Source organism: Myiozetetes cayanensis, unplaced genomic scaffold (assembly GCF_022539395.1).
Source record: "Myiozetetes cayanensis isolate MyiCay16 unplaced genomic scaffold, myiCay2020 scf57, whole genome shotgun sequence".
Taxonomy (NCBI): Eukaryota; Metazoa; Chordata; class Aves; order Passeriformes; family Tyrannidae; genus Myiozetetes; species Myiozetetes cayanensis.
In genome coordinates this window covers 357,407-383,787 of record NW_026087820.1, presented here as the reverse complement: position 1 = coordinate 383,787, position 26,381 = coordinate 357,407, and the positions used below count along the sequence as shown (strand labels likewise).

General features: G+C 68.1%; 4 protein-coding genes across 8 annotated transcripts; 3 read left to right on the top strand and 1 right to left on the bottom strand.

Moving 5' to 3' along the window:
• The first annotated feature begins 477 nt into the window (after nt 1–477).
• Nucleotides 478–19,404, top strand: LOC126650150 (zinc finger protein 721-like). 4 transcript variants are annotated; one of them, XM_050334626.1, is made up of 5 exons: nt 478–593; nt 707–766; nt 878–958; nt 1,228–2,855; nt 16,453–19,404. In XM_050334626.1, exons 4-5 carry the CDS (start codon nt 1,267–1,269, stop codon nt 19,235–19,237), a joined length of 4,374 nt encoding a protein of 1,457 aa, XP_050190583.1. In that variant the 5' UTR covers nt 478–593; nt 707–766; nt 878–958; nt 1,228–1,266; the 3' UTR covers nt 19,238–19,404. The 4 variants fall into 4 exon arrangements, with proteins under 4 accessions (XP_050190583.1, XP_050190578.1, XP_050190582.1 ...); XM_050334621.1 differs by lacking the exons at nt 478–593; nt 707–766; nt 878–958; nt 1,228–2,855 and adding exons at nt 12,666–12,834; nt 13,834–14,015; nt 14,891–14,999; nt 15,363–15,476 and having other exon boundaries at nt 16,266–19,404; XM_050334625.1 differs by lacking the exons at nt 478–593; nt 707–766; nt 878–958; nt 1,228–2,855 and adding exons at nt 13,104–13,640; nt 13,834–14,015; nt 14,891–14,999; nt 15,363–15,476 and having other exon boundaries at nt 16,266–19,404.
• On the top strand, nt 4,427–6,580 carry LRRC61 (leucine rich repeat containing 61). The gene has a single exon (XM_050334629.1). It carries the CDS (start codon nt 4,801–4,803, stop codon nt 5,743–5,745), a length of 945 nt encoding a protein of 314 aa, XP_050190586.1. The 5' UTR covers nt 4,427–4,800; the 3' UTR covers nt 5,746–6,580.
• RARRES2 (retinoic acid receptor responder 2) lies at nt 7,178–10,243 on the bottom strand. Its single transcript, XM_050334630.1, has 5 exons — nt 9,807–10,243; nt 8,544–8,645; nt 7,978–8,082; nt 7,784–7,897; nt 7,178–7,323 (listed from the first exon to the last, which is right to left on the bottom strand). The coding sequence occupies exons 1-4, from the start codon at nt 9,978–9,980 to the stop codon at nt 7,784–7,786; spliced, it is 495 nt and encodes a 164-aa protein (XP_050190587.1). The 5' UTR covers nt 9,981–10,243; the 3' UTR covers nt 7,178–7,323.
• A 2,134-nt stretch (nt 19,405–21,538) lies between the features above and the next one.
• LOC126650151 (zinc finger protein 316-like) lies at nt 21,539–25,668 on the top strand. 2 transcript variants are annotated; one of them, XM_050334628.1, is made up of 5 exons: nt 21,539–21,566; nt 22,264–22,399; nt 23,228–23,323; nt 23,521–24,404; nt 24,591–25,668. In XM_050334628.1, exons 1-5 carry the CDS (start codon nt 21,558–21,560, stop codon nt 25,269–25,271), a joined length of 1,806 nt encoding a protein of 601 aa, XP_050190585.1. In that variant the 5' UTR covers nt 21,539–21,557; the 3' UTR covers nt 25,272–25,668. The 2 variants fall into 2 exon arrangements, with proteins under 2 accessions (XP_050190585.1, XP_050190584.1); XM_050334627.1 differs by having other exon boundaries at nt 23,521–25,668.
• The last annotated feature ends 713 nt before the right edge of the window (nt 25,669–26,381 follow it).

Sequence of the window (26,381 nt, the reverse complement as noted above, 5' to 3'; positions counted from 1 at the left end):
TGCGGGAACGGGGGGCACCGCGACCGGGACCGGGACCGGATCAGGGCCGCGACCGGGACCGGCGGGGTGGGTGCGGGAAGGGAGGAGGGACCGGGGGTGGTGCAGGATTGGGGGCGGGGACGGGAAGGGCGTGGGGCGACAGTGGGGGACAAAAAGGCTGTGGTGGGGACAGGGGGACTGAGGGGCTGGGGACTTGCCTGGGGACTGAAAGGGCAGGGATGGCTTGGGTGGGGTTACGGGGACCTGCGGGGGCGGAGAAGAGCGGGGGGGTGAGCTGCTGAGGGAACCAGGACGGGGAAACCCCCAGTGGGGGACCCCGGGGCGTTTCCTGGGGTAGGGGGTCTGAGACCCCTCTTCGCTGGGAGGAGTCAGGGCTGGCGGGGACCCCCTGCACGCCTCCGGATCCCCATCACTTGGCTGGGGGGCTCCGCGGGACCCCCGGCCCCCCGAGCGAGCCCACGGCTCTTGCCTCCCACAGCCCCGCTGAGCGCTCAACCCCCGCACCCCACGGAACCCCCCGGGACCCCCGCAAACCCTCCTTGAACCCCCTGGAGCCACCATGCAGGACAGCGTTGACCCCCACTGTGCCCTGGGTACGTGCTGGGGTCCTGGGCGTCCTGGGGAGCCCAACCTCTGGGGAGGGTGCAGGGGGATCCCCAGTTCGGGTCTGGGGGTCTCACCTGGTGCTACCCCCCACCCCCTGCAGGTCCTACCGTGGCCAAGGTGGAGCTGGAGGAGATGCAGGCACCGGGATGTGCCAGCTCAGGTGGGCACTGGGGTCCTGGGGGGTGTCAAGTGGGCACCAGGGTGGTCCCGGGGCACTTGGGGCCACCCTGGAGCAGGGAGAAGACCTGGCTGTGTCTCTTTGTTCCCGCAGTGTGGCCGGTGGTCCCCAAGGTGGAGGTGACCCCTGAAGGTGATGGGGACAATCTGGAAGACCCGGAGCTCCACGGCTCAGGTGAGGAACACGGCTGTGACACTGGCACTGCCAGGGGTCCCCTGGGAACACCAGGGCCACATGGTCACTGTCACCCCGTCCTGGGGCTGGTGGCAGTGCTGAGTCTTTGGGTGGCAGTCACCGTGTCCCTGGTGCCGCTGGCCTTGATGGTCACTGTGTCCCAGGGCCGGTGGCAGCTCCGGGTCCTCGGCTGACAGTTACTGTGTCCTGGTTCCGATGTCCGTGCCGGGACATCCCATCCCTGGCACGGCCCCTCCGTGTCCCCGCAGGGCACTGGCTGGTGCGGAAGGTGAAGGTGGAGGAGGAGGATGAGGACGAGGCCTGGGCAGCCGGAACTGAGGCCCCCTGGCTCCGCAGCCGCTTCCTGGCGCCGTCCCCCCCATCCTGCTGGGACACCCGGAATCGCCGGTGCCTGCAAAGCGGAGGAACCGTGCCCGGAGGAGCTGGGATACGGAGTGCTGCCAACCTGGGGGCTGGGGCAGCGCCTGGATGGCACCGGGATCGGGATCGGCTTCAGCACCGGGATCGGGATCGGCCCTGGGATCGGCATGGGCCTCGGGATGGGCCCCGTCCCCGTGGGGCACGAGCGCTGCCCCCAGCTCACCCCGCGGCCCTTCTCCTGCTCGCAGTGCGGGAAGGCCTTCGGGAAGAAGGCGCACCTGACGCGGCACCTGCGGGTGCACACGGGCGAGCGCCCCTTCCCCTGCCCCCACTGCGGGCGCCGCTTCCGCCAGCGCATCCACCTGCGCTCCCACCTGCGGACGCACACCGGGGAGCGGCCCTACCCCTGCCCGCGCTGCGCCCGCCGCTTCCGCAAGAAAACACACCTGGACCGGCACCTGCGCACCCACACCGGGGAGCGGCCGCACCCCTGCCCGCGCTGCGCCCGCCGCTTCGCCCACCGCCAGCACCTCCTGCGCCACCTGCGCCTGCACGGCGAGCCTGCCCAGGGGCACCGCGACGGGCACGGGGAGGTGCCCCCCGAGGAGAAGCTGCTGCCCTGCCCGGGCTGCGAGATGAGCCTCACCTGGAAGCAGAGCCCGGCGTCGCACCCGCGGCTGCACGCGGGGCTGGCACCGGTGCCGGGGGATGGGAATGGACACCTGGATGGACACCCGGATGGGGGCGGGGACAGGGATGTCCCTGCCGAGGAGAAGCCTCTCCCTTGCTCCCAGTGCGGGATGAGCCTCAGCTGGAAGCAGAGCCCGGCACCACACCCGTGGCAGCACCTGGAGAACCGACCCCTGGGCTGTGCCGAGTGCGGCCACGGCTGCGCTCAGGACCCCCAGCACCCACTGCAGGCACCCAGTGCCCGGGACCCCCAGCACCTGCCACAGGTGCCCAGTGCCAAGTGTGGCCGTGGCCGCACCCAGGACCCCCAGCACCCGCCGCAGGCGCCCAGTGCCCAGGACCTCCAGCACCTCTCACAGTCCCCACAGGTGCCCGGTGTCCAGGACCCCCAGCGCCTGCCAGAGGTGCCCCCCAGCCAGAGCCCCTTCACCCAGAACCCCCAGCACCTGCTGCAGGTGCCCAGCACTGAGCACCCCTTCACCCAGGACCCCCAGCACATGCCCCAGGTGTCCCCTGCCCAGTGCCCATTCGCCCAGGACCCCCAGCCCGCCCCACAGGCACCCCCTGCCCAGCGCCCCTTCTCCTGCCCACAGTGCGGGCGCGGTTTCGGGCGCAAGGCTCACCTGGCGCGGCACCTGCTGGTGCACACGGGCACCCGCCCCCACGCCTGTGCCCGCTGCGGGCGCCGCTTCAGCTCCAAGACCAACCTGGGCCGGCACGAGGCCGTGCACACCGGGCTGCGGCCCCACCGCTGCACCCGCTGCGGCCGCGGCTTCACCCGCAAGACTCACCTGGAGCGCCACGAACGCACCCACGGCCGCACTGGCACGGGGATGGGCACTGCTGGCACAGGGACTGGCACCGCCACCAGCTCTGGGGTGGGCACAGGGACTGGCTCCGGCATCACTGGGCCCCAGCTGGGCTGGCCAGAACCCCCCACTCTCTGCCCCTGAGTACCGGGATGTGCCAGGGGGTCTGGTGGCTGCCAGCGCCACATCCTGAGCACTGGGATGTGCTGGGAGGTGCCAGGGGGTCTGGTGGCTGCCAGTGGCACATCCTGAGCACTGGGATGTGCCAGGGGTCCTTACAGCTGTCAGTGATGTGTCCTCAGCACGAGGAGGTGCCAGTGCTGAATCCTGGGCACTGGGATGTTCTGGCATGTGCCAGGAGCTTCTGTGGCTTCCAGCAGTGCATCCTGAGTACCAGGATGTGCTGGGAGATGCCAGGACTCTGAGGACTGTCAGTGGTGAGTCCTGGCACTGGGATGTGCTAGGGGACCTGGTAGCTGCCAGTGGTGCAACCTGAGCACTGGGATGTGCCTGGTTCCCTCGTGACTGCCAGTGCTGCATCCTTGGCACCCTCCACTGGCATGTGTTAGGAGGTGCCAAGGACTTCGGTGGCTTCCAGCCCCACATCCTGAGCACCGGGATGTGCCGGGACGTGCCAGGACACGCCGGTGGCTCCAGCCGCTGCCGGTGGTGAGTCCTGGACACTGTGATGTGCCAGGATGTGCCTGGGGGCCTGGTTGTCTGCCAGTGCCACATGCTGAGCACCGGAATGTGCCGGGATGCACTGGGGGTCCCATCGGGAGGGCCCCCAACAGGATTCCGGCCTGTTCTGCCGCCCGTGGCTCCGGGACGGCCGAACCCCCGGCTGAGGCCGGTGGGGGCGACACGGGGGAACCCCCGCCCGGGGATGGGGCGGTCTCCTGCCGGGGCTCTGCCGCGGGCCGGGGACAGCGGGAATGAACCGAAACTGCCAATAAAGCCGTTTTTATGGAACGTTCAGGGGGCCGGGGAGGGGTCCATGGAGGGGATAAAGCGGGAGGGGGCAGAGGAGCCGGGAGTGTGGGCGGGGCCAGCGGTGGGACCCGCCCAATGGGCGCGCGGCCTGGCCGGGGGGCGGGGATTCGTCTCCATGGCGACGGGGGCGGGGCCTCGGGGCCGCCGGAGCCGCCGCGGTGAGCGCGGGGGACAGGGGGGCTTTGGGGGTACCAGGGGAATGGGAGCTCTGACGGGGCATGGGGGACACGGGGGGTTTGGGGGTACCAGGGGAATGGGAGCTCCGACGGGGCATGGGGGGACACGGAGGGTTTGGGGGTTGGGGGTACCAGAGGGAATGGGAGCACCGGCGGGGCATCGGGGGAAGGAACGGAGAGGTGTGGGGGCTCTGGGGTTTACGAGGGGAATAACGGGGCACTGGGGAGGCAGCAGGGGGTCTGGGGGATGGGGGGGCCACTAGGGGAGGAAATAGGAAGGGTCTGGGGGTGTCCGTGGGGAATGGGTGGGCTTTGGAGGGGGTAACGGGGGCACTGGTGGGGGAACACCGGGAGTCTGGAGGGATCTGGGGCACTGGGGAGGGAAGGGGGTGGTCTGAGGGGTTCTGGGTGGTCCCAGGGCACCGGGATGGGGGCAGGCCGGGGTCCGGGGGCTCCGCATGGGCTCTGGACCTGTCCCTGCGCTCCAGGTCCATCCCCCAAGATGTGCCCCACATGTGCCCGTGTGCACCCAGGTCCCATCCAGATGCGTCCCCCTTGTGTCTCCACACCCCAAGCCACCCCACGGCACCCGTGTCACCCCTGAAAGGTTCCCCAGTAGCACCCCCAACCTCTTTCCGCTCTCAGACCACCCTGCGGGGATGGAGGGGCTTGGGAGGAGGAGGTGACACCCCTAGATGTGCCCCACGTGTCCCCCTGTGTTCCACACATCCCCCCCGTGTGTCCCAAAGACCCCCAGCTCTGCCCCACGCACATTCCCACTCACGTCTCTCACATGTGCCCATGCCCCAGGATGACCCCCAGCCCCTCCCGGGCTGTTCCCCAGTGCCACCCCCAACCCCTTTCCCCCTCCCAGGACCCCCCCGCAGGGATGGAGGGGCGCGGGGAGGAAGCGCCGGTGCCAGACCCGGACGTGTCGGAGCCGTCGGAGGAGGAGGACGAGGAGGAGGAGGAGGAGGAGGAAGGCTCGGGGGTGTGCGTGACCCCGGCCCTGCTGAAGGCCTGCACGGGCGAGTTCTCCCTGGAGTCCATCCTGCTGCTGCGGCTGCGGGGCCGCGGCATCGCCCACCTGGGCTGCCTGGCCGACTGCTCCAACCTGGAGTGGCTGGACCTGTCCGGGAACGCCATCGCGGCGCTGGCCCCGCTGGCCGCGCTGCGCGCCCTGGCCGTGCTCAACCTGGCCGGCAACCGCGTGGCCAGCGTGGAGCCGCTGCGGGGCTGCCGCAGCCTGCGCCAGCTCAACCTGGCCGGCAACCGGCTGCGCAGCCTGCGCCAGCTGCGCTGCCTGCAGGGGCTGCGGCACCTGGAGAGCCTGCGCCTGCGGGACCCGCTGGCGCGCCTCGGCAACCCGCTGTGTGCCGCGCCCGCCTACCGCGCCGCGCTGGCCGCCATGCTGCCCGGCCTCAAGGCCATCGACGGGCAGCGCGTGGCCGGCCGCGGCAGCGAGCTCTTCCGCCTGTGCCGCGAGCTGGACGCCGCGCTGGACGGCGGCGCCGCGGCCGAGGGGCCGGCGGAGCCCCCCCGCAACCCCCAGCCCTGGGTGCAGGAGGGGTTCTGGGAGCCGCGGGCGCCGCGCCGCAGCGCCGTGCTGGAGGAGGCCACGCGGCAGCTCGGGGAGGCCCTGCGGGAGTGCCGCGAGCTCGGCCGGCGCGCCGACGACTCCATCGCCCAGGCGCAGCGAGCACTCGGCCGCCGGCACCCCGGCAACTACGGCTTCTGAGCCACAGCGGGGCCCAGCACCTCCAAATGGGGCTGGGGGGGCTCCAAATGGGGCTGGGGGCACCCAGAGACACCGCAGCCAACACCGGGACTGGGAAACCACCAGAGACACCGCAGCCAGGAGCCCTGGAGTTCTGAGCTGACTCCGTATAGGGTTGGGGGCTTACAAGTGGGGCTGGGGGGTCCTAAAATGGGGCTGGGTTGGGCCAGATGGGCCTGGGAGGCACCCAGAGACACTACAGCCAACACTGGGACCATGAAACCACCCAGAGATACCACAGCCAGGAGCCCTCAAGTTCTGAGCTGGGAGGGCCTGAAACAGGGCTGAGGGGCTCCCAAAATGGGGCTGGGAGGTCCAAAAGGGGCTGAAGGAGCTCCAAATGGGGCTGGTGGGCACCCAGAGATGCCACAACCAGCACTGAGCCCATGAGACCACCCAGAGCCACCATAGCCCAGAACCTTCCAGGTCTGAGCTGGGGGACTCCCAAATGGAGCTGAGGGTCACCCAGAGCCCAGAGCCCTTGAGTTCTGAGCTAAGGGGGCCCAAAACAGGGCTGGGGAGGTCCCAAAATAGGGCTGAGGAGCTCCAAATGGGGATGGTGGGGCACCCAGAGCTACCATAGCCAATACTGGGACCACGAGACCACCCAGAGTCACCACAGACCACTCTGGGTCGTGAGACCCCAGAGCCTTCATTTTCTAAGCTATGGGACTCCAGAAACAGGACTGGGGGACCCCCAAAGTCATCACCAAAAGCTCACACCAGAAAACCACCCAGAGCACCACAGCCTGGCACCTTGGGGTTCTGACCTGAGGGGTCCCAAACAGGGCGGGGGGAGGGGAGCATCCAGAGCCACCACAGTCCACAACAGGACCAGACCACTCAGAACCACTACAGCCAACACTGGGACTGGGAGACCACCCAGAGCCACCACCAGTCTGGCACCTTTGGATTCTGAGCTGGGGGGGGCCCAAAAATGGGACTGGAAGACCCCCAGAGCCACCACAGCCCGCACCAGGACCATGAGACCACCTAGAGCCACCACAGCCTGGCACCTTCAGCTTCTGAGCCATGGGATCCCAAAACCGGGGCTGGGAGACCCCCAGAGCCACCCCTGCCTGGCACAGAATCACCAGAGGACACAGCGGAGCTGCAGGGAGCCTGGCCTTGGCTGTGGGACATCGTGGGGACCAGGGGATGTTGGGGGGACATCCTGGGCACAGGGGACATGGTGTCAGTGCAGTAAACACATCCCACCCTCTGGCGTCCCTGTGTTCTGTGGCCTCAGGGGGACTCCCTTGTACCCACTGCTCAGCCCGGGCCCACGGAGTCCCCTCCCATCCCCGGGGAAAATGGGCGGGGGGTGGCACAGAGGGTGGTGACAGGGAGCCCAGTTCCCTCCCAGTTCCCATGAGGAATAAGAGCCGGGACAGCCGAGCCAGCACTGGGTTTACTGGGGAGCAGGGACAGGCAGGAGGGGGGGCCACACCCGGGACCCTCCTCGGTCATGCGGTGCTGGGGGGTGACAAGCGGGGGGGGCTGGGACCCCCATGGCAGCATCCGTGGGTGCCGTGGTGCCTGGAGAGGGGACATGGGGAGGGAGGGCTGTGACGGGACCCTCATGTCCCTGTGTCCCCAGCCCAGGAGGTTCTCGGCCACATCCCCGTCCTGGGGGGTTCTCCAGCCGTGTCCCCACTCAGGGGATTTCTCCAGGTGTGTCCCCTGTCCCCATCCCAGGGAGTTCTCCTGCCCACGGCCCTGTCGCAGGGGGTGTTCCCATCCCAGGGGGTTCTCCCGCCCACGACCCTGTCGCAGGGAGTGTCCCCATTCCAGGGAGTGTTCCCATCCCAGGGGGTGTCCCCATCCCAGGGAGTTCTCCCGGTCATGCTCCTGTCCTGGGGTTTCCCCTTGTCCCCATCGCAGGGGGTTCTCCAGGTGTATTCCCATGTCCCTGTCCCAGGGGGTTCTCGGGTATGTCCCTGCCCCAGAGTGTCCCCAGGGTGTCCCCGGGGTGTCCCCCGGGTGTCCCCATCCCCACCTATGCTGGCAGCCCCCGGGAGAAGGCGAACATTCCGGGCAGGTACAGCGCGTCCCCTCCTTTCCCGGCCTCCTCCACCGCCCGGCACTCGGCCTCGTCCCGCTGCCGGATCTCCTGCGGGCACAGCACGGGCTGGCACCGTGTGGAGACGCTGGGGGGGCGCAGGGGGGCACTGAGGGGACGGGGCACCTCACCTTGGCCGCCAGGTGATGGGCGGGGCCGCAGTTGTGGTACTTGTCCAGCACCTTGGGGACGTCACTGGTGTCGAACTTGTAGCAGGCCAGGCAGGTTGGCTTCCGCTGGGGACACGGCGGGATGTCACCCTCCCCGGGCCGTCCCAGCCCCTGGCACCCACCCTCACCCCCTCCATCCCAGCCTGGCACGCGCAGGGTGGGAACGGGGAGTCCGGGGGTGCTCTGGGGACTGTGTCGCACCCAGGATAGGGCCCAAGGGAAGGGACACCCTGGGATGTGCCCTAAGGGAAGGGGGACGTTCCAGCACACGGCCCAAGGAATGGGGACACCCCCAGGATGTGTCCCAGGGGACGGGGAATGCGGCCCAAGGGAGGGGAACACTTGGAAAGTATCCTAAGGGAGGTGGGGGGACACCTGGGATGTGACTCAGGGGAGATGGGGTCACTCAAGGGATGTGGCCCAAGGGAGGGGAACACATCCCATGGTGTGGGACGTGCACCAAGCCATGGGAACGCCCTGGGCTGTGCCTCAGGGCAGGGGGGACAGCCCAGCACGTGTCCCCTCACCCGGTTCTCCACCACGCGGCACTGCCGCTGCGGCCCTCGCTTCCGACACGACGTCTGTGCCAGGCCCAGGCGCAGCTGCACGAACGTTCCCGAGGGATCCTCCTGCAGGAACACGGTGGGGAAGGCATGGGAGGGACCCCAAAGCCCCTGGCAAGGATCCCAACCCCCAGAGGGACCTCAAACGGCATAGTGTCCCACAGAAATCCAGCCCCTGGAGGAATCCCAACCCTGGGAGCAACCCAAAGCCCCCAGAGAGACCCCAAATGCCAGGAGGGACCCTGAGCCCCACAGATCCCAACCCCGGGGAGGGACCCCAAACTCCAAAGGGACCTCTTCCTGCAGACTCCCAGGAAAATCAGCCCCAGCAATGACCCCAGGGTGTCTCCAAGGTGGGTGAGTGGCCCAAAGGGGGGGTGCCCAGAGCTCCCTGCTCTTCTGGGCATGGGTGGTGCTCCAGGGGGCACCAGGATGGACCTGGATCTGTTAATGAGTAACTGAGCTCAGCCAGGCCCGGCCAGCGGGGCCAATCCCAGGCACCCCGGGACACCCTGGCACCCACCGCCAACCTGTCCCCTCTGGGATGCCCACCCCACTCCCCTGACCCCCTTGTCATTCCCACGGCCATCCCAGATCCCAATCCCAAACGTTGAATCCTGAATCCTGGTACTCACCCCCATCCAACTCCCACTCCCTAGGGGGCACTCCAACCCCTTCCCCACTCCCTCTGGGACACCCCAACACCCTCCCCACTCCCACGGCCATCCTGGATCCTTCACCCTGAATCCCAATCCCAAATCCCATTGCTCAACCCCTCAGTGATCCTCTCCACCACCTGCTCTCTTCCAGGACACCCTGGGACACCACAACACCCTCCCTGTTCCCGTGGCCATCCCAAACCCTGAATCCGAGATCCTGAATCCTGAATCCCGTTACTCACCCACTCCACGATCCTCTCCACTGACTGCTCCGTCCGGGGACACCCCAAACACCTCCCCATGCCCTCTGGGTCACCCCAACCCTCTCCCCATTCCTTCCAGGACATCCCAACTCCCTCCCCAACCCTCTCCCAGTTCCTGTGGCCATCCTGAGCACCAGATCCAGATCCTAATCCCAATCCCTGCTCCCCCACTCCGTGACCCCCCCTAACTGCCTGCTGCCTCCTGCACACTCCGCCTCCCTCCCTCTTCCCTCCGGGGCACTCCAGCCCCCTGCCCGGCCCCCTCCCCGTTCCGTGGCCATCCCAGCCCCGCTCCCGCTGCTCACCCTCTCGATGACCCCGTCCAGCTCCCTCTCCCTGAAGAGGAAGTGCACGTTGCTGCGCCCGTGGAAATATTCCAGCACATCCCGGACCACGCGCCGCTGGAGCGGGGACTGCCCCGCGGCCACCGCGGCCACCGCCAGGGCCAGCGGCAGCCACAGGGACAGCGGCAGCCTCATCCCGCCGGGAATGGCCTCACGGAGCCGCCGGCCGCTGGCGTCGGGCTGGCATGAGCCGATTTCCTGGGATCTGCCCCCAAATCCGCCCCCGGGACGGCCCCGCGAGTGACCGGGAGGAGGGGCTGGAACGGGATGGGGGGAGAGACCCCGGGAATGGCGGCGGAGTCCGCTGGGAATCACGTCCTGCCCCCGGGAATCGGCTGCTGCCCCCGGGAACGGCTCCTGCTCCCCGGGAACGAACTCCTGCACCCCCGGGAGCGGCTTCAGCCCCTCGGGAACAAACTCCAGCTCCCGGGAATGGCCTCATGGCCTGCTGGGAGTGACATCCCGGGAACAAACTCCAGCTCCCGGGAATGGCCTCATGGCCTGCTGGGAGTGACATCCCGGGAACAAACTCCAGCTCCCGTGACCAACTCCAGCCCTATGGAATGGCTTCACATCCCACTGGGAACGACATCCTGCCCCGGGAAGGGGCTCCACGCCCTGGGAACAGGCTCCTGCCCCCCTGGAATAGCTCCTGCCCCGCATGAATGGATTTGTGTCTCACTGGGAATGACACTGTGCCCCTGGGAATGTGTCCTGCCCCCCTGGAACAGGCTCCTAAACACCAAGAACGGGCTACAACCCGCTGGGAATGGGCTCCTGCCCCTGGGAACAACCTCCTGCTCCCCGGGAATGTCACCACGTCCCGCTGGGAATGACACCCTCCTGCCAGGAACAGACTGAGCTACTGAGCCACTCCTGGCCACTGTGAATGGTGTCCCGGCCCCGGGAATGAGCTCCTGTCCCCGAGAACAGCCCCTGAGCCCTGGGAATGAGCTCCTGTCCCTGAGAACAGCCCCCTGAGCCCCGGGAATGAGCTCCTGCCCCCGGGAACAGCCCCCTGAGCCCTGGGAATGAGCTCCTGTCCCCGGGAACAGACCCCTGAGCCCGGAATGAGCTCTTGTCCCCAAGAACAGCCCCCTGAGCCCTGGGAATGAGCTCCTGCCCCTGTCCCGAGTGTCCCTGTCCCGAGTGTCCCTGTCCCGAGTGTCCCTGTCCTGGATGTCCCTGCCGGGGAGCAGCAGGGGGGAGAGCAGGAGAGATGGGGGAGGGTGTCGGGTGGGGGACACAGAGGGGACCGGGGGACACTGGGGAGGACACGGAGAGGCTGAAGGGGTGCAGGGAAGGGGTGGGGGCGACACAGGGGGGACACAGGGTGGGCACCGGGGGGAAAGTGGGGGGCACTGGGAAGTCATGGGGGGATACAGGAGGGCACAAAGGAATCACTGGGGGAGGCACTCTGGAGCCACGGGGGGACAATGGTGGGCACGGGGGCACTGGGGAACACTGAAGTTACTGGGGGTTACTGAAGGGCACTGGAGGTGACACTGGGGGGCACTGGGGGGTCACTGAAGGCACTGGGGGCACCGGGGGCACTGGGAGATCACTGGAGGCACTGGGGGCACTGGAGGATTACGGGGGCAGTGGGGAATCACTGGGAGGCACTGGGGGCACTGGAGGATTATGGGGGCAGTGGGGAAGTCACTGGGAGGCACTGGGGGCACTGGAGGATTACGGGGGCAGTGGGGAATCACTGGGAGGCACTGGGGGCACTGGAGGATTACGGGGGCAGGGGGAATCACTGGGAGGCACTGGGGCACTGGAGGATTACGGGGGCAGTGGGGGAATCACTGGGAGGCACTGGGGCACTGGAGGATTACGGAGGCAGTGGGGGAATCACTGGGAGGCACTGGGGGCACTGGTAGAATCGCTGAGGGGGCACTGGGGGCATTGAGGACGCTGGGAGAATCACGGAGGGGCACTGGGGGTGACACTGGGGGCACTGGGGATCACCGGAGGGCACTGGAGGGCACTGGGGATCACCGGGGGGGCACTGGGGATCACTGGGGGTACTGGGGGATCACTGGGGGCACTGAGGGGATAGCTGGGGGATCACTGGGGCACTGGGGCACTGGGGGATCACTGGGGATCACTGGGGGCACTGGGGGCTATGGGGGTACTGGGGCACTGGGGAATCACTGGGGATCACTGGGGGCACTGGGGATCACTGGTGGCACTGGGGATCGCTGGGGATCACGTAGGGCACTGGGGGCTATGGGGTACTGGTGGCACTGGGGATCACTGGGGATCACTGGGGGCACTGGGGATCACTGGGATCACTGGTGGCACTGGGGATCACTGGGGGCATTGGGGGTACTTGGGGACACTGAGGGCACTGGGATCACTGGGGATCACTGGGGAATCATTGGGGGCATTGGGGGCACTGAAGGGCACTGGGGGCACTGGGGATCACTGGGGGCACTGGGGGATCACTGGGGATCACTGGGGCACTGGGGGATCACTGGGGATCACTGGGGATCACTGGGGATCACTGGGGCACTGGGGATCACTGGGCACTGGGGATCACTGGGGATCACTGGTGGCACTGGGGGCACTGGGGATCACTGGGGATCACTGGGGTTACTGGGGATCACTGGGGATCATGCGGTACTGGGGGCACTGGGGATCACTGGGGGCACTGGGGATCACTGGTGGCACTGGGGTACTGGGGATCACTGGGAGGCACTGGGGTACTGGGGGCACTGGGGGTCACTGGGGGTACTGGGGCACTGGGGATCACTGGGGATCACTGGGAATCACTGGGGATCACTGGGGGTACTGGGGGCACTGGGCGGGTCTCCCGGCCCCTCCCATCCGGTCGCAGCCCGTGGTGCCGACAGGGGGCGCTGTCTCACGCCCCGCCCCCGGCCGGGAGCGGTCACGCGGCGGGCGTGTCTGTCTAGATGACATCATTGACGCGTTTACGTCAGATGACGTGTGACGTCATCGCGTCGCGGGACAGCGGCGGCCCGTGAGTTTCCCTGGGAGAGGGCTCGGGGTGTCACGTGACCCAGGGGCACGGAGGAGGGGTTGGGGTGCCAGGGGGTTTGGGGTCTCAGGGGTGCCGGGAGTGCTTGGGGGCTCAGAGAGGGGTCGGGCTGTGTTTTGGGGCGGTGTTTTGGGGTCTCAGGGGTGCCGGGAGTGCTTGGGGGCTCAGAGGGGGGTCGGGCTGTGTTTTGGGGCGGTGCTTTGGGGTCTCAGGGGGGCAGCAAGGGGACGGCGGCGAGGTCCGGGGCTCCCGCGGGAGCCTCTCGGGGGGGCCCGGGAGTGCTGGTGTTGGGGGGTCACCCCGAACCCCCCGACCCGGACCGAGGAGAACCGGGACCCCCCGAACCGGGGCCGGGGGCTGGGATTGCTCCCGGGGCTGCTCCTCGTTAACGAGGGGATTCCACATTCCCGGCTCCTGCGGCTGTCCCGGCTGGACAAGGCCAGGCTGTCCCGGGGCTATTCCTGACTGCCCAGACTGGGCTGTGCCGGAGCCATTCCCAGCCCCCGGGGCCATTCCCAGCTCCCGGGGCCATTCCCAGCTCCCGGAGCCATTCCCAGCCCCCGGGGCCATTCCCAGCTCCCGGGGCCATTCCCGGTTGTCCGTGAGATGTTTGTTGTACCGGGGCTGTTCCGGGCTCCCGGGGGAGTTCCTGGCGCCGGGGCTGTTCCCGGCTGGATAAGCCGTTCGGTGCTGGGGCCATTCCCGGCTCCGGGGCCATTCCGGCTGCCACTCCCGCTGTCTCCCATCCCATCCCGAACTACAACTCCCAGCTCTCCCGAGCTCTCTCGGTTCGCAGCCGGATCCGGCCCCGCTCGGCCCTTCCGCGCCCCAAATTCCGGGGGGAGGAGGAGGAGGAGGAGGAGGAGGGGCGGGGGGGAGGCCGAGGCCGCTCCGGGGCCGCAGAGCTCCTCGGGCCCGGCTCCCGATCCCGCTCCCGATCCCATCCTGTTCCCATTCCCACTCACATTCCCGCTCTCCCAGGACCCTGCTGCGGCCATTTGAGCGAGTCGGTGGCGGAAGGAGACCAGGAAAAGGACGGGAAGAGGCCGGGAAAGAGCCCGGGAAGAGCCTGAGGAAGAGCCCGGGAAGAGGCTGAGAAGGAGGCCGGAAAGGGGCCGGGAAGGGGCCCCGGGGCAGCGATGTCTGCGGGGGGAGCGCCCCAGGTACGGGGGGTTTCCCGGCGGGATCCCCCGCGCCGCCTCCGCCCCGGGACATTTGGGGGGGACGTTTCGGGGAATTCCCGGGGCCGGGAACTCCTCCCGTGCTTTTTTTCCTCACACCCCTGGAACCCTCCAAGCGTTTTTCTGGGAAATCGGCGCTTTGGGAAGCCCCGGAGCGCGGGGCTTCCTCCGGCTCTGCCTCCACCAGGCTCTGGCGCTTGGGAACATGAGAGGAATTCTGGGGGCACGGGGGGAGTGGGGGTTTGGGGGTTTCAGTGTCACTGGAAAAGCAGGATCGGCTCCTCAGGGAAGGCTCCTCCCTCAGTGCAGATCCTGGGTGGAGAAGGATCCGTTGAGGGGGTCAGGGAGGGGGGAGTCAGCTCCCAGCTCGGGGGCAGGGATCTGGTTTGGAGGGACAGGAATCAGATTTAGGGGGCAGGGATCAGGATGGGGGAACAGGGATCTGGTTTGGGGGGGCAGTGATCTGGTTTGGGGAACAGGGATCTTTGGGGACTTATCCCTCAGCTCTGGGGGCTCTGCCAAGCCCTGCTTGCTCCAGTGGGGACACAGGCACAGAAGAGCCACCGCTTCTTTACCCTGGGGGAAATTCCAGTGGGTCCTAGTGCTGGGATTTTCTCTGGGAATGAGCCCATGAGCTGGGACCCCCCCGGAGGACATGGGAGGGTGGGGTGACATCCCTGTTACCCGGGCAGGACACGCTCCAGTGCCGTGGGCTCCATCCTGGAGTGAGGGGCCTGGCCCTGGGATTCGGGATGTGGGAACAAGGGGAGGATCCCTGCCCGGGGAAATGTCCCAAACAGACACAAAGGGGCCCCAAATGGCCCCCAAATGCCGCTGAGCTGCTGCCCCCTCCCCAGCCCGCCCACGCTCTGGATCTGCTCCCGTATTCCCGGCTGAGCCCGGCGCCGCGGGCCGGATCCCAGCTGGATGCCGTCAGCGCCGAGATCTCCTCGGATCCCTGCACAGGTGGGTGGGGGGCACGGGCAGGGGACACCGTGAGATGGGGGGTGGGGAATTCTCTGTTCAGAGCCCAGTGCATTTTTGTGGGAACTTTGAACTGGGATGATGAAAGTGTTCCGGGGGATTCCCAGAGGTGGGAGAGGCTGCGGGAAGAAACCAGGAATGGCTCCGTCCCACCTCACCTGGAGCCTGGTTCTCCACAAGTGGCTCCATCCCCCATTCCCAGAGCCCAGTTCTCCTGGGAGCGGCCCGATCCCGCCTTCCCAGTTCTCCCAGTGGCGGCTCCATCCCTGATCCTGGCTCTCTCGGTGCCAGCTGTGTCCCCGTCCCCAAATCCTGGCTCTCCCCGTGACAGCCGTGTCCCCCCAGGGTACCGGTTCTTCAAGCCGGTGGGTTTGTTCGGGATGAAGCCACCGGAGGAGCCGTTCGGAGCCGCGCGGACGGGCCCGGAGGACTCCAAGGCCCTGGGCAGCCCCTGCGCCGGTGAGTCCGGATCCACGGGAATGGGGGAGCGGTGAGATTGGAGGCTCCAGGGAAAGGATGGGCTGGCACCGTGTGAGGACATTTGGGGCCTTCAGGGACATTTTGGGACCAGTGGGGGGGCCATTCTGGGCCAGTGTAAGACAGTTTAGGACTATTCTGGGTCAGTTTGGGGCTGGTTTGTGGCCATTTTGGGCCAGTTTTCAGCCATTTTGTGGCCATTCTGGGTCAGTTTGCAGCCATTTATGACCAATTTGTGGCCATTTTCGGCCAGTTTTGACCAGTTTTGTGGACCAGTTTTTGCCATTTTTGGACCAGTTCATGGCCGTTCTCAACCAGTTTTGGCCATTCTGGGCTGATTTTGGCAATTTTGGGCCAGTTTTTGTTATCCTGGGGCCCATTCTGGGCCATTCTGAACCGATTTGTGGCCATTTTATGGCCAGTTTATGGTAGTTTAGGGCCAGTTTTGACCAGTCTGGGCTAGGTACTGGCAGTTTTTTCCTGGCACTGGCCCAGCACCACTGTGGGCGAGGCTGAGGGGTGCAGGAGGTTGGGGTGTTCCACAAACTGGGGAGTGCAGTGGGTTTTGGGGGGGAATTTGGGGGCACTTTGGGGTGTCACAAACTGGGAGCTTTGAGGGGATTTGGAGGCTGTTGGGGGAGCCACAGACCACTGCGATTCCATGTTGGGAGTCCCACATGGAGTGGGGGGGGCTGGGTCCGAGGCCTTCCCACTCAGGACAGCCTGGAATTCCCCAAGAGTCGGGCTGACTCTGGGATCTCTCCGGTGCAGTGGAGCCCGGGCGGGTGAGCAAGGTGGAGCCTGAGGAGAAGCCCGGGATCGGCGCCGGCTCCCTGGAGCTGTTCCCGGCCGCCGGCAGCAGCTCCGGCCGCTGGTTCCCCGGTGGGCAGCGCGGGCCCGAGCCCCCCCGGGACCCCCCGGCCACCCGTGCCGGCTGCTGGGGGGCCCAGGGGGGCGTCCCCGGCCCCTTCCGCTGCGGCCAGTGCGGGAAGGGCTTCCGGCAGAAGCAGAGCCTGGTGACGCACGAGCGGATCCACACCGGGGAGAAGCCGTTCCGGTGCGGGGACTGCGGGAAGAGCTTCAGCCAGCGGCCCAACCTGCTCACGCACCGGCGGGTGCACACAGGCGAGCGGCCCTTCCCCTGCGCCCAGTGCGGCAAGAGCTTCTCGCAGAAGGCCAACCTGCTGGCCCACCAGCGCATCCACGGCGCCCACCCCGACGAGGGCAAGGCGCGGGCGCGGCCGGCGCGGGGCTGCGCCGAGGACACGCCCTTCGTGTGCCCCGAGTGCGGGAAGAGCTTCCGGCAGAAGCCCAACCTGATCACGCACCGGCGCATCCACACGGGCGAGCGGCCCTTCTCCTGCTTCCTGTGCGGCCGCAGCTTCAACCAGAAAACCAACCTGGTGACGCACTACCGGGTGCACACAGGTGAGCGGCCCTTCGCCTGCGCCCAGTGCGGCAAGCGCTTCACCCAGAAAACCAACCTGGTCACGCACCAGAGCACCCACACCGACCTGCGCCCCTTCCCCTGCGCCCAGTGTCACAAGTGCTTCAAGGACAAGGTGTCCCTCAAGGCCCACCAGAAGACGCACGTCCCCCGCCAGCGCCGCTGCCTCGCGCGCGGCCCGGCCCCCGCCGCGCCCTTTGGGGCTGCGCCCGCCCTGCTGCCCCCCACACCCACCCCACAGGACACCCCCTTCGCCCCTCTCCCGCCCGCCCCAAAGCCCCCTGAGGGCACCGAGCTGTTCCCCTGTGAAGAGAAGGGCTTTCCCCCCCCGCCCCCAGGCGAGCCTCCCTTCCCCTGCACCCACTGTGCTGATGGCTTCTGCCCCAAGGTGCCCCTGCTGCGGCCCCCTGAGGTGCCCCCAAACTTCTCCCCCGGCCCCCCCCTCCTGGGGCCCCAGGGGGCGCAGCCAGGGCTGGGGGACGCCACAGCCCCCCCAGAGAAGCCCTTCATCTGCAACCAGTGCGGGAACAGCTTTGGGCTCTGGCTCGCCCTCGTTGCCCACCAGAAGAGCCACGCGGGGCACAAGCCGTGCCCCGGGGCCCCCCCCGAGCCCAGCCCCGGTGCGGAGCTGCCCCCTGGGTCCCCCCCGGCACGGGCAGGCGAGGCTCGGCCCTGGCCGTGCCCCGAGTGCGGGCGCAGCCTGGCGCAGTGTGAGCGGCTGCTGCGGCACGGGCACGGCGCCGGCGGGCGCGGCCCCTTCCGCTGCGACACCTGCGGGAAGCGCTTTAGCCTCAAAACCAACCTGGCCACACACCAGCGCATCCACACAGGTGAGCGGCCCTTCACCTGCGGCGTCTGCGGCCGCCGCTTCAACCAGAAGGGCAACCTGGTGACGCACTACCGAGTGCACACGGGCGAGCGGCCCTTCGCCTGCACCCAGTGCGGGAAGCGCTTCGCGCAGAAGCCCAACCTGCTGGCCCACCAGAAGACCCACCTGGGCCGCCAGCCCTTCACCTGCCTCGAGTGCCCCAAGCGCTTCAAGAGCAAACTGTCTCTGCGGGTGCACCAGCGGGTGCACGCGGGGCCCCCCGGCACCGCCCCCGGCAGCGCAGACCCCGCCGGGGCCCCCTTCCCCTGCGGGCCCTGCGGGGAGGCCTGCGGCGAGCACGGGGGGCTGCCGGTGAACCCGCGCGGGCGGCCGCACTCCTGCCCCGAGCAGCGTCGCCCCTGCGCCGAGCACCATCACCCCTGCACGGAGCAGCACCGCGCCTGTGCCGAGCAGCTGCACACCTGTGCCAAGTGCCCCTGCGCCAAGCGGCTGCACCCCTGCCTCGAGCAGCCCCGCCCCTGCGGCGAGCAGCCCCACGCCTGCGAGCGGCCCCACGCCTGCGAGCGGCCCCACACTTGTGAGCGGCCCCACACCTGTGCCGAGCAGCCCCACGCCTGCGAGCGGCCCCACACCTGCGCCGAGCAGCTGCACCCCTGTGCCGAGTGTCCCCACGCCTGCGCCGAGCGGCCCCACGCCTGCACCAAGCAGCCTCACGGCTGTGCCGAGCACCCTCGCGCCTGCGTGGAGCAGCCCCACGCGTGCGGCGAGTGCCCCCACACCTGTGCCGAGCGGCCCCACCCCTGTGAGCAGCCGCTGCCCTGCGCCGAGCAGCCCCAGCCGTGCCCCGAGTGCCCCCACGGCTGCGCCGAGCGGCCGCACACGTGTGCCGAGTGCGGGAAGCGGTTCCGGCAGAAGGTGAACCTGGCCGTGCACCTGCGCACGCACACGGGGGAGCGCCCGTTCCGCTGCGCCGACTGCGGCAAGGGCTTCAGCCAGAAGGCTCATCTGCTGCGGCACCGCCGCACCCACGGCGCCGGCCTCGTGCCCGCCTGCTCCGCCGGGGACCCCCTGGGCAAGGGCCTGGAGCCCCCGGCCCTGCTGCTGCCCCCCTGCTCCCGCGGGGCCCCCCCGGCCCGGCCCGACAGCCCCTCGGGTGCCGCCGACATCCTCCTGCAGCTGATGCAGGACGAGCACCCCCCGGGCCCCGGAGCCCCCCCGGTGCCCCTGTGCAAGTGCCCGGGGGAGGGTCCGGGCCCCAGGGCACCGGGGCTGCCCCCCCCTTGCTGCTGTGCCGCCTGCCTGGCCCCCCGCCCTCCCGAGCCACCCCGGGGGCAGCTGTGGGCCAAGGCTGGGGGCTGCACGCGGGCCTTTGAGGAGAAGCAAGTGCCGGGAGTGCCAGGAGCGGCGGGAGCGCCGGAGCAGGAGCGTGTCGAGGAGAAACCAGCCCCGTGTCCCAGCTGTCTGTAACCCCCTGAGACCTGCACAGGGATGTGCACCACGATGCACACCGGGGCCCCTGCCAGGACCCCCACCCCTGCCAGGACCCCCACCCCTGCCCCCTCACTGGGACCCTCACTGGAACCTTCCCTGGCTGCCTGTGACCCACAGCAGGACCTGCACTGGGACCTGCCCTGGCTGCCTGGGACCCCCCTGCACCGGGACCCTCAGCAGGACCCCCACGGGCAAGGGCCAGCCCTCAGCTCTCACACTCACCCACACCGGACCCTGATGAGCACGGAGCCGAGGGGTTGGAGCCAGGGTGACACCTCTGGCTGGACATGGCACTGGGACTTGGAGGAGCCTTGTGGGGATTGGAGGGGCCAAAACAGAGCCAGACTGGGACATGGCACATTTCTGGCTCGGGAGGACACCAAAGGACCCGAGGGGGTAGCACCAGACCTAGATCTGCCACATTGAGTCCAGCCACATAGACTGGGAAGAGCTGGATCCAGTGGCTTAAAAGTTGCATCCACTGGAGGCAGCCATGGGATGAGAGGGCTCCCACTGCTTCCAGAACCTTCCAGGCTGTTCCAGACTGGATGGCATTCCACAAGGACATGGTCGGGATGGAAGAGCCAAGCCCTGCCAGTGCAGGAGTACTGAGGCCCTTTTTCCTGTTGGGTGGCCTGGGATCCCCAGTCCAGCTCACACAGAAGAGCTGGGAGAGCACTGGGAAAACAGCGAGGAAAATGGCCTGGAAAGGGTCAGCTCTGCTTCCAGAAGGGACCTGGAGATGCCTCCGGTCCGGGGGGAGGGGGGGCGGGGGGGCAGCTTGTGCTTCTGCTTGCTCTGGATAACTGCGCTTTGGGACTCGATATTGGTGGGGGCTGGGAGGGCTTCCAGGGCCACGGGGGCATGGGATGCTTGTTGGGCTTTGCTTGGCATCTCTGAGTCCGCCCTGCTGTGACAGAGCCAGTGGGCAGGGGGCTGCAACTTCGGGCAGAGCTTTGGCCACGGGCACTGGGATCTGCCATTGCTTCATCCCAAAGGGAATAGGATCTTCTGAGGGGACCAACACGGGGACAGCCACCGCTGGAGCCCCAGCCGGGTGAGGGTCCCACCCCAACTCTCTTCTTCCCCCCAGCTCTGCTCTCTGCAATTCTATTTTTTGAGGTTATTTAAAATAAAAGCTTCTGATGGCTCCAGCGGCTCTGGGTGCTCTGTCCAGGAATGGGGGGACACAGGGATCTCCCTGGAGCCTCAGTCCCAGCCTGAATCTGTGCCAGCAGCAGCCCCAGGACCATCACCGTGACCAAGGGGCCACTGGGACAGTGACAGTGCCGGGACCTTCCAGCGTGCTCTGTGGCCACCAAATCTCCCCTGGACACCAGGTGGGAGCTCAGGGCCCAAGCCCAAGGCTGGGGTCACTGTCACATCTGCTGGGATGGCACTGAACCCCCCCATGCTCCTGGAGATGGACAGACTGGGGGTCTCGCACTGAGGGCTCTCACTGGGGGGACACACTGGGACACAGACAAGCCCTGTCCCGGTTGGGGGCACTTGGTGTCATCCTGGGTGGGTTCTGGGAGGTTTGGGCACACGGGCTACAGGGGCAAGGACCTAGGGGGGCTTTGGTTGTTCCTGTCCTGGTGTGGGACCCTCCTCTGGCGTGGGACCCTCCAGTGTGAGACCTCAGGTTGGGACCCTCTAGAGCAGGACCCTCCGGTGTGGGGGCTCCCAGACTCCCGGAGTAGCCGGGCCGGTTCCTCGCGATTTGGAGGGGGTGGAGGGTGGTCTTGGAGAGGAGGGGGAGTGTCCCCGAGCAGCCCCGCTTGGGGGGCGGGTGATGCTGCCGGGGTGGGCGATCGCGGCCGCCACCGCCTCGGCAGAGCTCCCCAAACCACGCGGGGATCCCCCGCCCGTGGGTGCGGGGAGGTGGGTGCGCGGTACTCCAAACCCGCTCCCGGCACCGCCCCCGCCCCGCCCCCGTTCCCCTCCCCAACTCCCGGTGCCCCATCCCGTGTCCCGGTGCCGCCCCCAGCCCCCGTTCCCCCTCCCGGTGCCCCTCCCGTGTCCCGGTGCCCCCTCCCGTGTCCCGGTGCCGCCCCCCAGCCCGGCCCCCGTTCCCCCTCCCGGTGCCCCCTCCCCAACTCCCGGTGCCCCATCCCGTGTCCCGGTGCCGCCTCCCGTGTCCCGGTGCCGCCCCCAGCCCAGCCCCCGTTCCCCTCTCCCGGTGCCCCCTCCCAACTCCCGGTGCCCCATCCCGTGTCCCGGTGCCCCCTCCCGTGTCCCGGTGCCGCCCCCCAGCCCGGCCCCTTCCGCCGCCGCCATCGGGCCCCGCCCGGAGATGCAGAGGGTGAGTGCGGGGGGGCCCGGGAGGCGCCGGGGGCTCGGGGTCCCGGGTGCGGCGGCCCCGCTGTCCGGGCGGAGGGGCAGGCCCAGGGGTGGGGGCTCCGGCGGTCCCCGCGGAGGGGGCTGGGGCCGGACAGGGCGGGGCGCGATTAGCGGGGCGGGGAAGGCGGGCACGCAGAGTCCGGGGGGTGGCACCCGGAGGTCCCCACGGCCCAGCATGTCCCCACGCATCTCCCCAGAGCCCCGGGAGCCCCCACAACTCGAGGGGTCCCCACAGTTCCTCCCGGGGATCCCCACAGCCTCAGGGAACTCAGAGCCCCAGGGGTCCCCACTCACCTCTAGGGTCGCCACAGCCCCTGAGGTCCCTGCTCCTCCGGGGGGTCCCCACAGTTTCGGAGGTCCCCACAGACCCGGGGAGCTCCCCAGCCTTGGGGGTCCCTGCTCATGAGTCCTCACAGCCCTGGGGGTCCCTACAGCCCCAGGGAGCCTCAGGGCCCCGGGGGTCCCCACTCCTCCCTGTGGGTTCCCCACAGCCCTGGCGGTCCCCCCAGTCCCCCTGTGCTGACTGTGGGGGCTGGAGAGGCCCCAGGACAGAAGCCTTTGAGACCCCGGGGGGTGTTGCAGCCTTGGGGTGACATGCAAGGGGTGCCCAGCGAGGGGTCGGTGCCACCAGCCCCCCTGAGCCCCCGCTGTCCCCCCAGGGGGTGCCTCCCGAGGTGTCTTTCGAGGAGGTGGCCATTTACTTCTCCCCCGAGGAGTGGGCAGAGCTCCTGCCCTGGCAGCGGGCGCTGTACCGGGAGGTCATGGCTGACAACTATGACCTGGTGGCCAGTCTGGGTGAGGGGCCGGGGGGGCACCGGGCTGGGGTGTCACAGGGCTGGGGGCATGGAGGTGGGGCTGTCACCGGGTTGGGGGCATGGAAATGGGGGTGTCACCGGGCTGGGGGCATGGAGATGGGGGTGTCACCGGGTTGGGGACGTGGAAATGGGGGTGTCAGCGGGCTGGGGGCATGGAGATGGGGGTGTCACTGGGTTGGGGACATGGAGGTGGGGGTGTCAGCGGGCTGGGGGCATGGAAATGGGGGTGTCACTGGGTTGGGGACATGGAAATGGGGGTGTCACTGGGTTGGGGACATGGAGTTGGGGGTGTCAGCGGGCTGGGGGCATGGAAATGGGGGTGTCACTGGGTTGGGGACATGGCTGGAGGCTGAACTGGGGGTCTAGAGGCTTGGACAGGGGTCAGAGGCTGAGGTGAGGGTCTGCAGGGGGTGAGGGTCTCAGCCAGGGGTCCAGGGGCTCAGCAGGAGTCCAGGGCTTGGCGGGAGGTCTGGAGGATGAGCTGGGGGCCCAGGGGCTCAGCCAGGGGTTCAGAGACTCATCTGGGGTGTGGAGGCTTGGCCAAGGATCTGGGGGCTGAGCCAGGGGTCTGCAGCCCAAGTGCCCTGGAGGAGTCTGACCTGCTATCTCTCAGTGCAGGGAGGGCCCCAAGTGCAGTCCTGGGTGTGAGGAATAAAGGCCCCAGACATCCCTGCCCTGCTGCCCCACAGCCCCCCATCTGCTGTGCCCCCCCCAACTCCCAGTGCAGCCCTGGCCTGATAGTGGTGACAGTCCCCCAGTGACACTCACCAGGCATTTTGGGGGCACTGAGAGTCTCTTTCGTGCACAGACTCTGAGTCCAAGTTCATCCACATGAAGGAGGAGTCGCCCAGGGAGGTCCCCTGTGCTGGGGGGGACAGCGGAGCCTCTGAAGTCTCCAGCACTGGTGAGTGATTGGGGACATCCTGTGGGGACACCCTGGGGTGTCGCTGTGCCATGAGGGGCTGGCCGGGGCCAGACCCCCTGTCTGACACTCACCTGGACTGGGTGGGAGTCCCCTCCAGCCCCCTGGGTGTCACGGGGGTGGGCGAGGGGCTGGCAGTGGGTCTGGGACCGCCCGTGGTGACACTCTTTTCTCAACAGGCGCCCAGGATGGTTCTGCCAGCGAGGAGGATGATGACGGCAGACACTGGGAATTAGTGTTCGGTGCCCCCCGCTCCGGCTGGCGTGGCACCACCCCGGGGGGCTGCGCCAGGGACCCCCCCCGGGAGGAGCCGAGGCCGCCCCCGCGTGACAGGCTCGGGCTGAGCTGCGGGGCCGCGCCGGGGGCGCCCCGGGCCGAGCCCCCCGCCCCGGGCCCGCCGTTCCTGTGCGGGACCTGCGGCAAAGCCTTCCGGCACCGCCGCAACCTCCTCACGCACAAGAGGCTGCGCGGGGGGAACCGGGCCCGGCACGGCTGCTCCGAGTGCGGCCGCGCCTTCTGCCTGCGCGGGGACCTGCTGCGGCACCGCGGCTCCCACCGCGGGCTGCCCCCCTGCCCCCGCTGTCCCCAGGGATGCTGCGGGCACCGCGCGGCGCCGGGCGAGGAGCGGCCCTTCGTGTGCGGGCGCTGCGGGCGCGACTTCGCCTGGAGGGAGAGCCTGGAGCTGCACCTGCGGGACCACCGCCCCCCCGAGCGCGCCCATCCCTGCCCCGAGTGCGGCCGCGCCTTCCGCAGCCGCGGCCACCTGCGGCTGCACCGCCGCGCCCACACCGGGCACCGGCCCTTCCCCTGCGCCCGCTGCGGCCGCGCCTTCGCCTCGCAGGCCAACCTCAGCACGCACCGACGGCTGCGCCGCCGCTGCCGCCCCCCCGCCCGCGGGGACCCCCGCCCCGAGGAGAGCAGGGACCCCCGGGGGGAGAGGGACCCCCACGAGGGTGGGAACAGGGATCCCTGCAGGGAGGAGAGCAGGGACCCCCAAAAGGATGAGAACAGGGATCACCATGGGGATGGGAACAGGGATCCCTGCAGGGAGGAGAACAGGGACCTCCACGGGGAGAGGGACCCCCAAAAGGATGAGAACAGGAATCACCATGGGGATGGGAACAGGGATCCCTGCAGGGAGGAGAACAGGGATCACCATGGGGATGGGAACAGGGATCCCTGCAGGGAGGAGAACAGGGATCACCATGGGGATGGGAAAAGGGAACCCTGCAGGGAGGAGAACAGGGACCCCCAGGGAGATGGGAAAAGGGACCCCCACAGGGAGAGGTACCCCCAAAGGGATGAGAACAGGGACCCCTTCAAGGAGGAGAACAGGGACCCCCATGGGGATGGGAACAGGGATCCCTGCAGGGAGGAGAACAGGGACCCCCAGGGGGAGAGGGACGCCCATGAGGGTGGGAACAGGGACCCCTCTGGGGAGAGGGACCCCCACAGGGAGGAGAGCAGGGACCCCCATGGGGAGAGGGACGCCCATGAGGGTGGGAACAGGGACCCCTCTGGGGAGAGGGACCCCCACAGGGAGGGGAACAGGGACCTCCATGGGGAGAGGGACCCCCACGAGGGTGGGAACAGGGACCCCTCTGGGGAGAGGGACCCCCACAGGGAGGGGAACAGGGACCTCCATGGGGAGAGGGACACCCACAGGGACAGAGATCCCCTCGGGGACCAGGACACACGTGGGGATGGGGACTGCCATGGGGACAGGGACCCCTTCAGGAATGAGGACCTCCTCAGGGACAAGGGTACCCTTGTGAGATGGGGACACCTTCCAGGACAGGACCTCCCTTGGGGACAGGGACTCTCTCGGGGATGGGGACCTGCTCAGGGATGGGAACCTCCTCAGGGACAGTGTCACCCTTGGGGACAAGGACCCCCTCAGGGATGGGAACCCCCTTGGGGCTGGGGGTGACCCAGGGGGTGCCCAGCAGTGGCCACAGGATGGGATTGTCCCGGTGCTCCCACGGACGTGACGCTGCTGGTGCCGCGGCCCATCCCAGACACCTCAGAGCCATGAGCACCTGGGGACCCCTGGAACCCCTGAGGGGCTTCTCTGCGTCCCTTTGGACCCTGAGGTATCTTCAGGCCATAGAAAATCCCCCTGGGTTGTGTCTCCATGTTCCCTTTGGTCATTGAAGTGCCTCCAGAACTTGGAATGTCCCTCCAGGGCACTTCCCAGTGCTCCCAGTCCCACCAGTGCCCTGCCCTGGGTCTGTGTTTAAAGCTGGGAGTTTCTTTAAGTCTGTTTATTCTGATCATTGTCATTTATTTATTATTTTCTATTTTATTAAATTCTATTTGTATTATTCCAGTTCTTCTAATTCTTCTCCTTCTGTTCATTCCTGCTCCCTCCATACCCACTGGCACCTGCCGGGACACAGATGGAAAACCCCCCGGTCGTGGAGGGTCCTGTGACAGTGGGAGCCACCACATGTCGCCCCAGTGCCCCCCCAGTGTCCCCCCCCCCAAGAAATAAACCCCAAACTGGGGGTTTAATGCAGAAACAAGCAAAAAATTCAAATGAGGCTCGGAGTGGTTCGAGGGCACCGGGGGGGCACCCACGTACCTGGGGGGGCACCTGCAGCCCCACAACCACCCCCAGTACAGCCCAGTACATACAGGACAGCCCCAGGGCCACTCCCAGTACAGCCCAGTACATACAGGACAGCCCCAGGGCCACTCCCAGTACAGCCCAGTTCACCCAGACCAGCCCCACAGTCATTCCCAGTACAGCCCAGTTCCCACAGCACAGCCCCACAGTCATTCCCAGTAAGCTGGAGGCTGCTCCGCGCTGGGAGCACTGGGAGTGTCCCCCAAGCTGGATGTCACTGAGCAGTGGGACAGATGGTGACATTCCCACAGGAATGGGGACAGACACCCCCCTCCCCAACTCCATCTGCCCACAGAGCCAGGAAGGAGGATGGGAATGCACTGTGGAAACTGGGACACCACGAAATCAGGGAATTGCTGAGGTGGGAAAACCGTGGGAGACCCCTCGAGTCTGCTGATCCCCGAGGCCACC

Bases quoted from the DNA above. Each gene is read 5' to 3' on its own strand.
- LRRC61 (XM_050334629.1), top strand. From the start codon at position 4,801: ATGTGCCCATGCCCCAGGATGACCCCCAGCCCCTCCCGGGCTGTTCCC.
- LOC126650151 (XM_050334627.1), top strand. The intron at 22,400-23,227 runs GTGAGGGGCCGG...TTTCGTGCACAG, and splicing joins TGACCTGGTGGCCAGTCTGG to ACTCTGAGTCCAAGTTCATC. The intron at 23,324-23,520 runs GTGAGTGATTGG...TTTTCTCAACAG, and splicing joins CTCTGAAGTCTCCAGCACTG to GCGCCCAGGATGGTTCTGCC.
- LOC126650150 (XM_050334626.1), top strand. From the start codon at position 1,267: ATGAGGACGAGGCCTGGGCAGCCGGAACTGAGGCCCCCTGGCTCCGCA. The intron at 2,856-16,452 runs CACGGGGATGGG...CCAGGGGGGCGT, and splicing joins CGCACCCACGGCCGCACTGG to CCCCGGCCCCTTCCGCTGCG.
- RARRES2 (XM_050334630.1), bottom strand. From the start codon at position 9,980: ATGAGGCTGCCGCTGTCCCTGTGGCTGCCGCTGGCCCTGGCGGTGGCC. The intron at 8,646-9,806 runs GTGAGCAGCGGG...GTGTTCCTGCAG, and splicing joins TGGACGGGGTCATCGAGAGG to GAGGATCCCTCGGGAACGTT. The intron at 8,083-8,543 runs GTGAGGGGACAC...CCGTGTCCCCAG, and splicing joins GCCGCGTGGTGGAGAACCGG to CGGAAGCCAACCTGCCTGGC.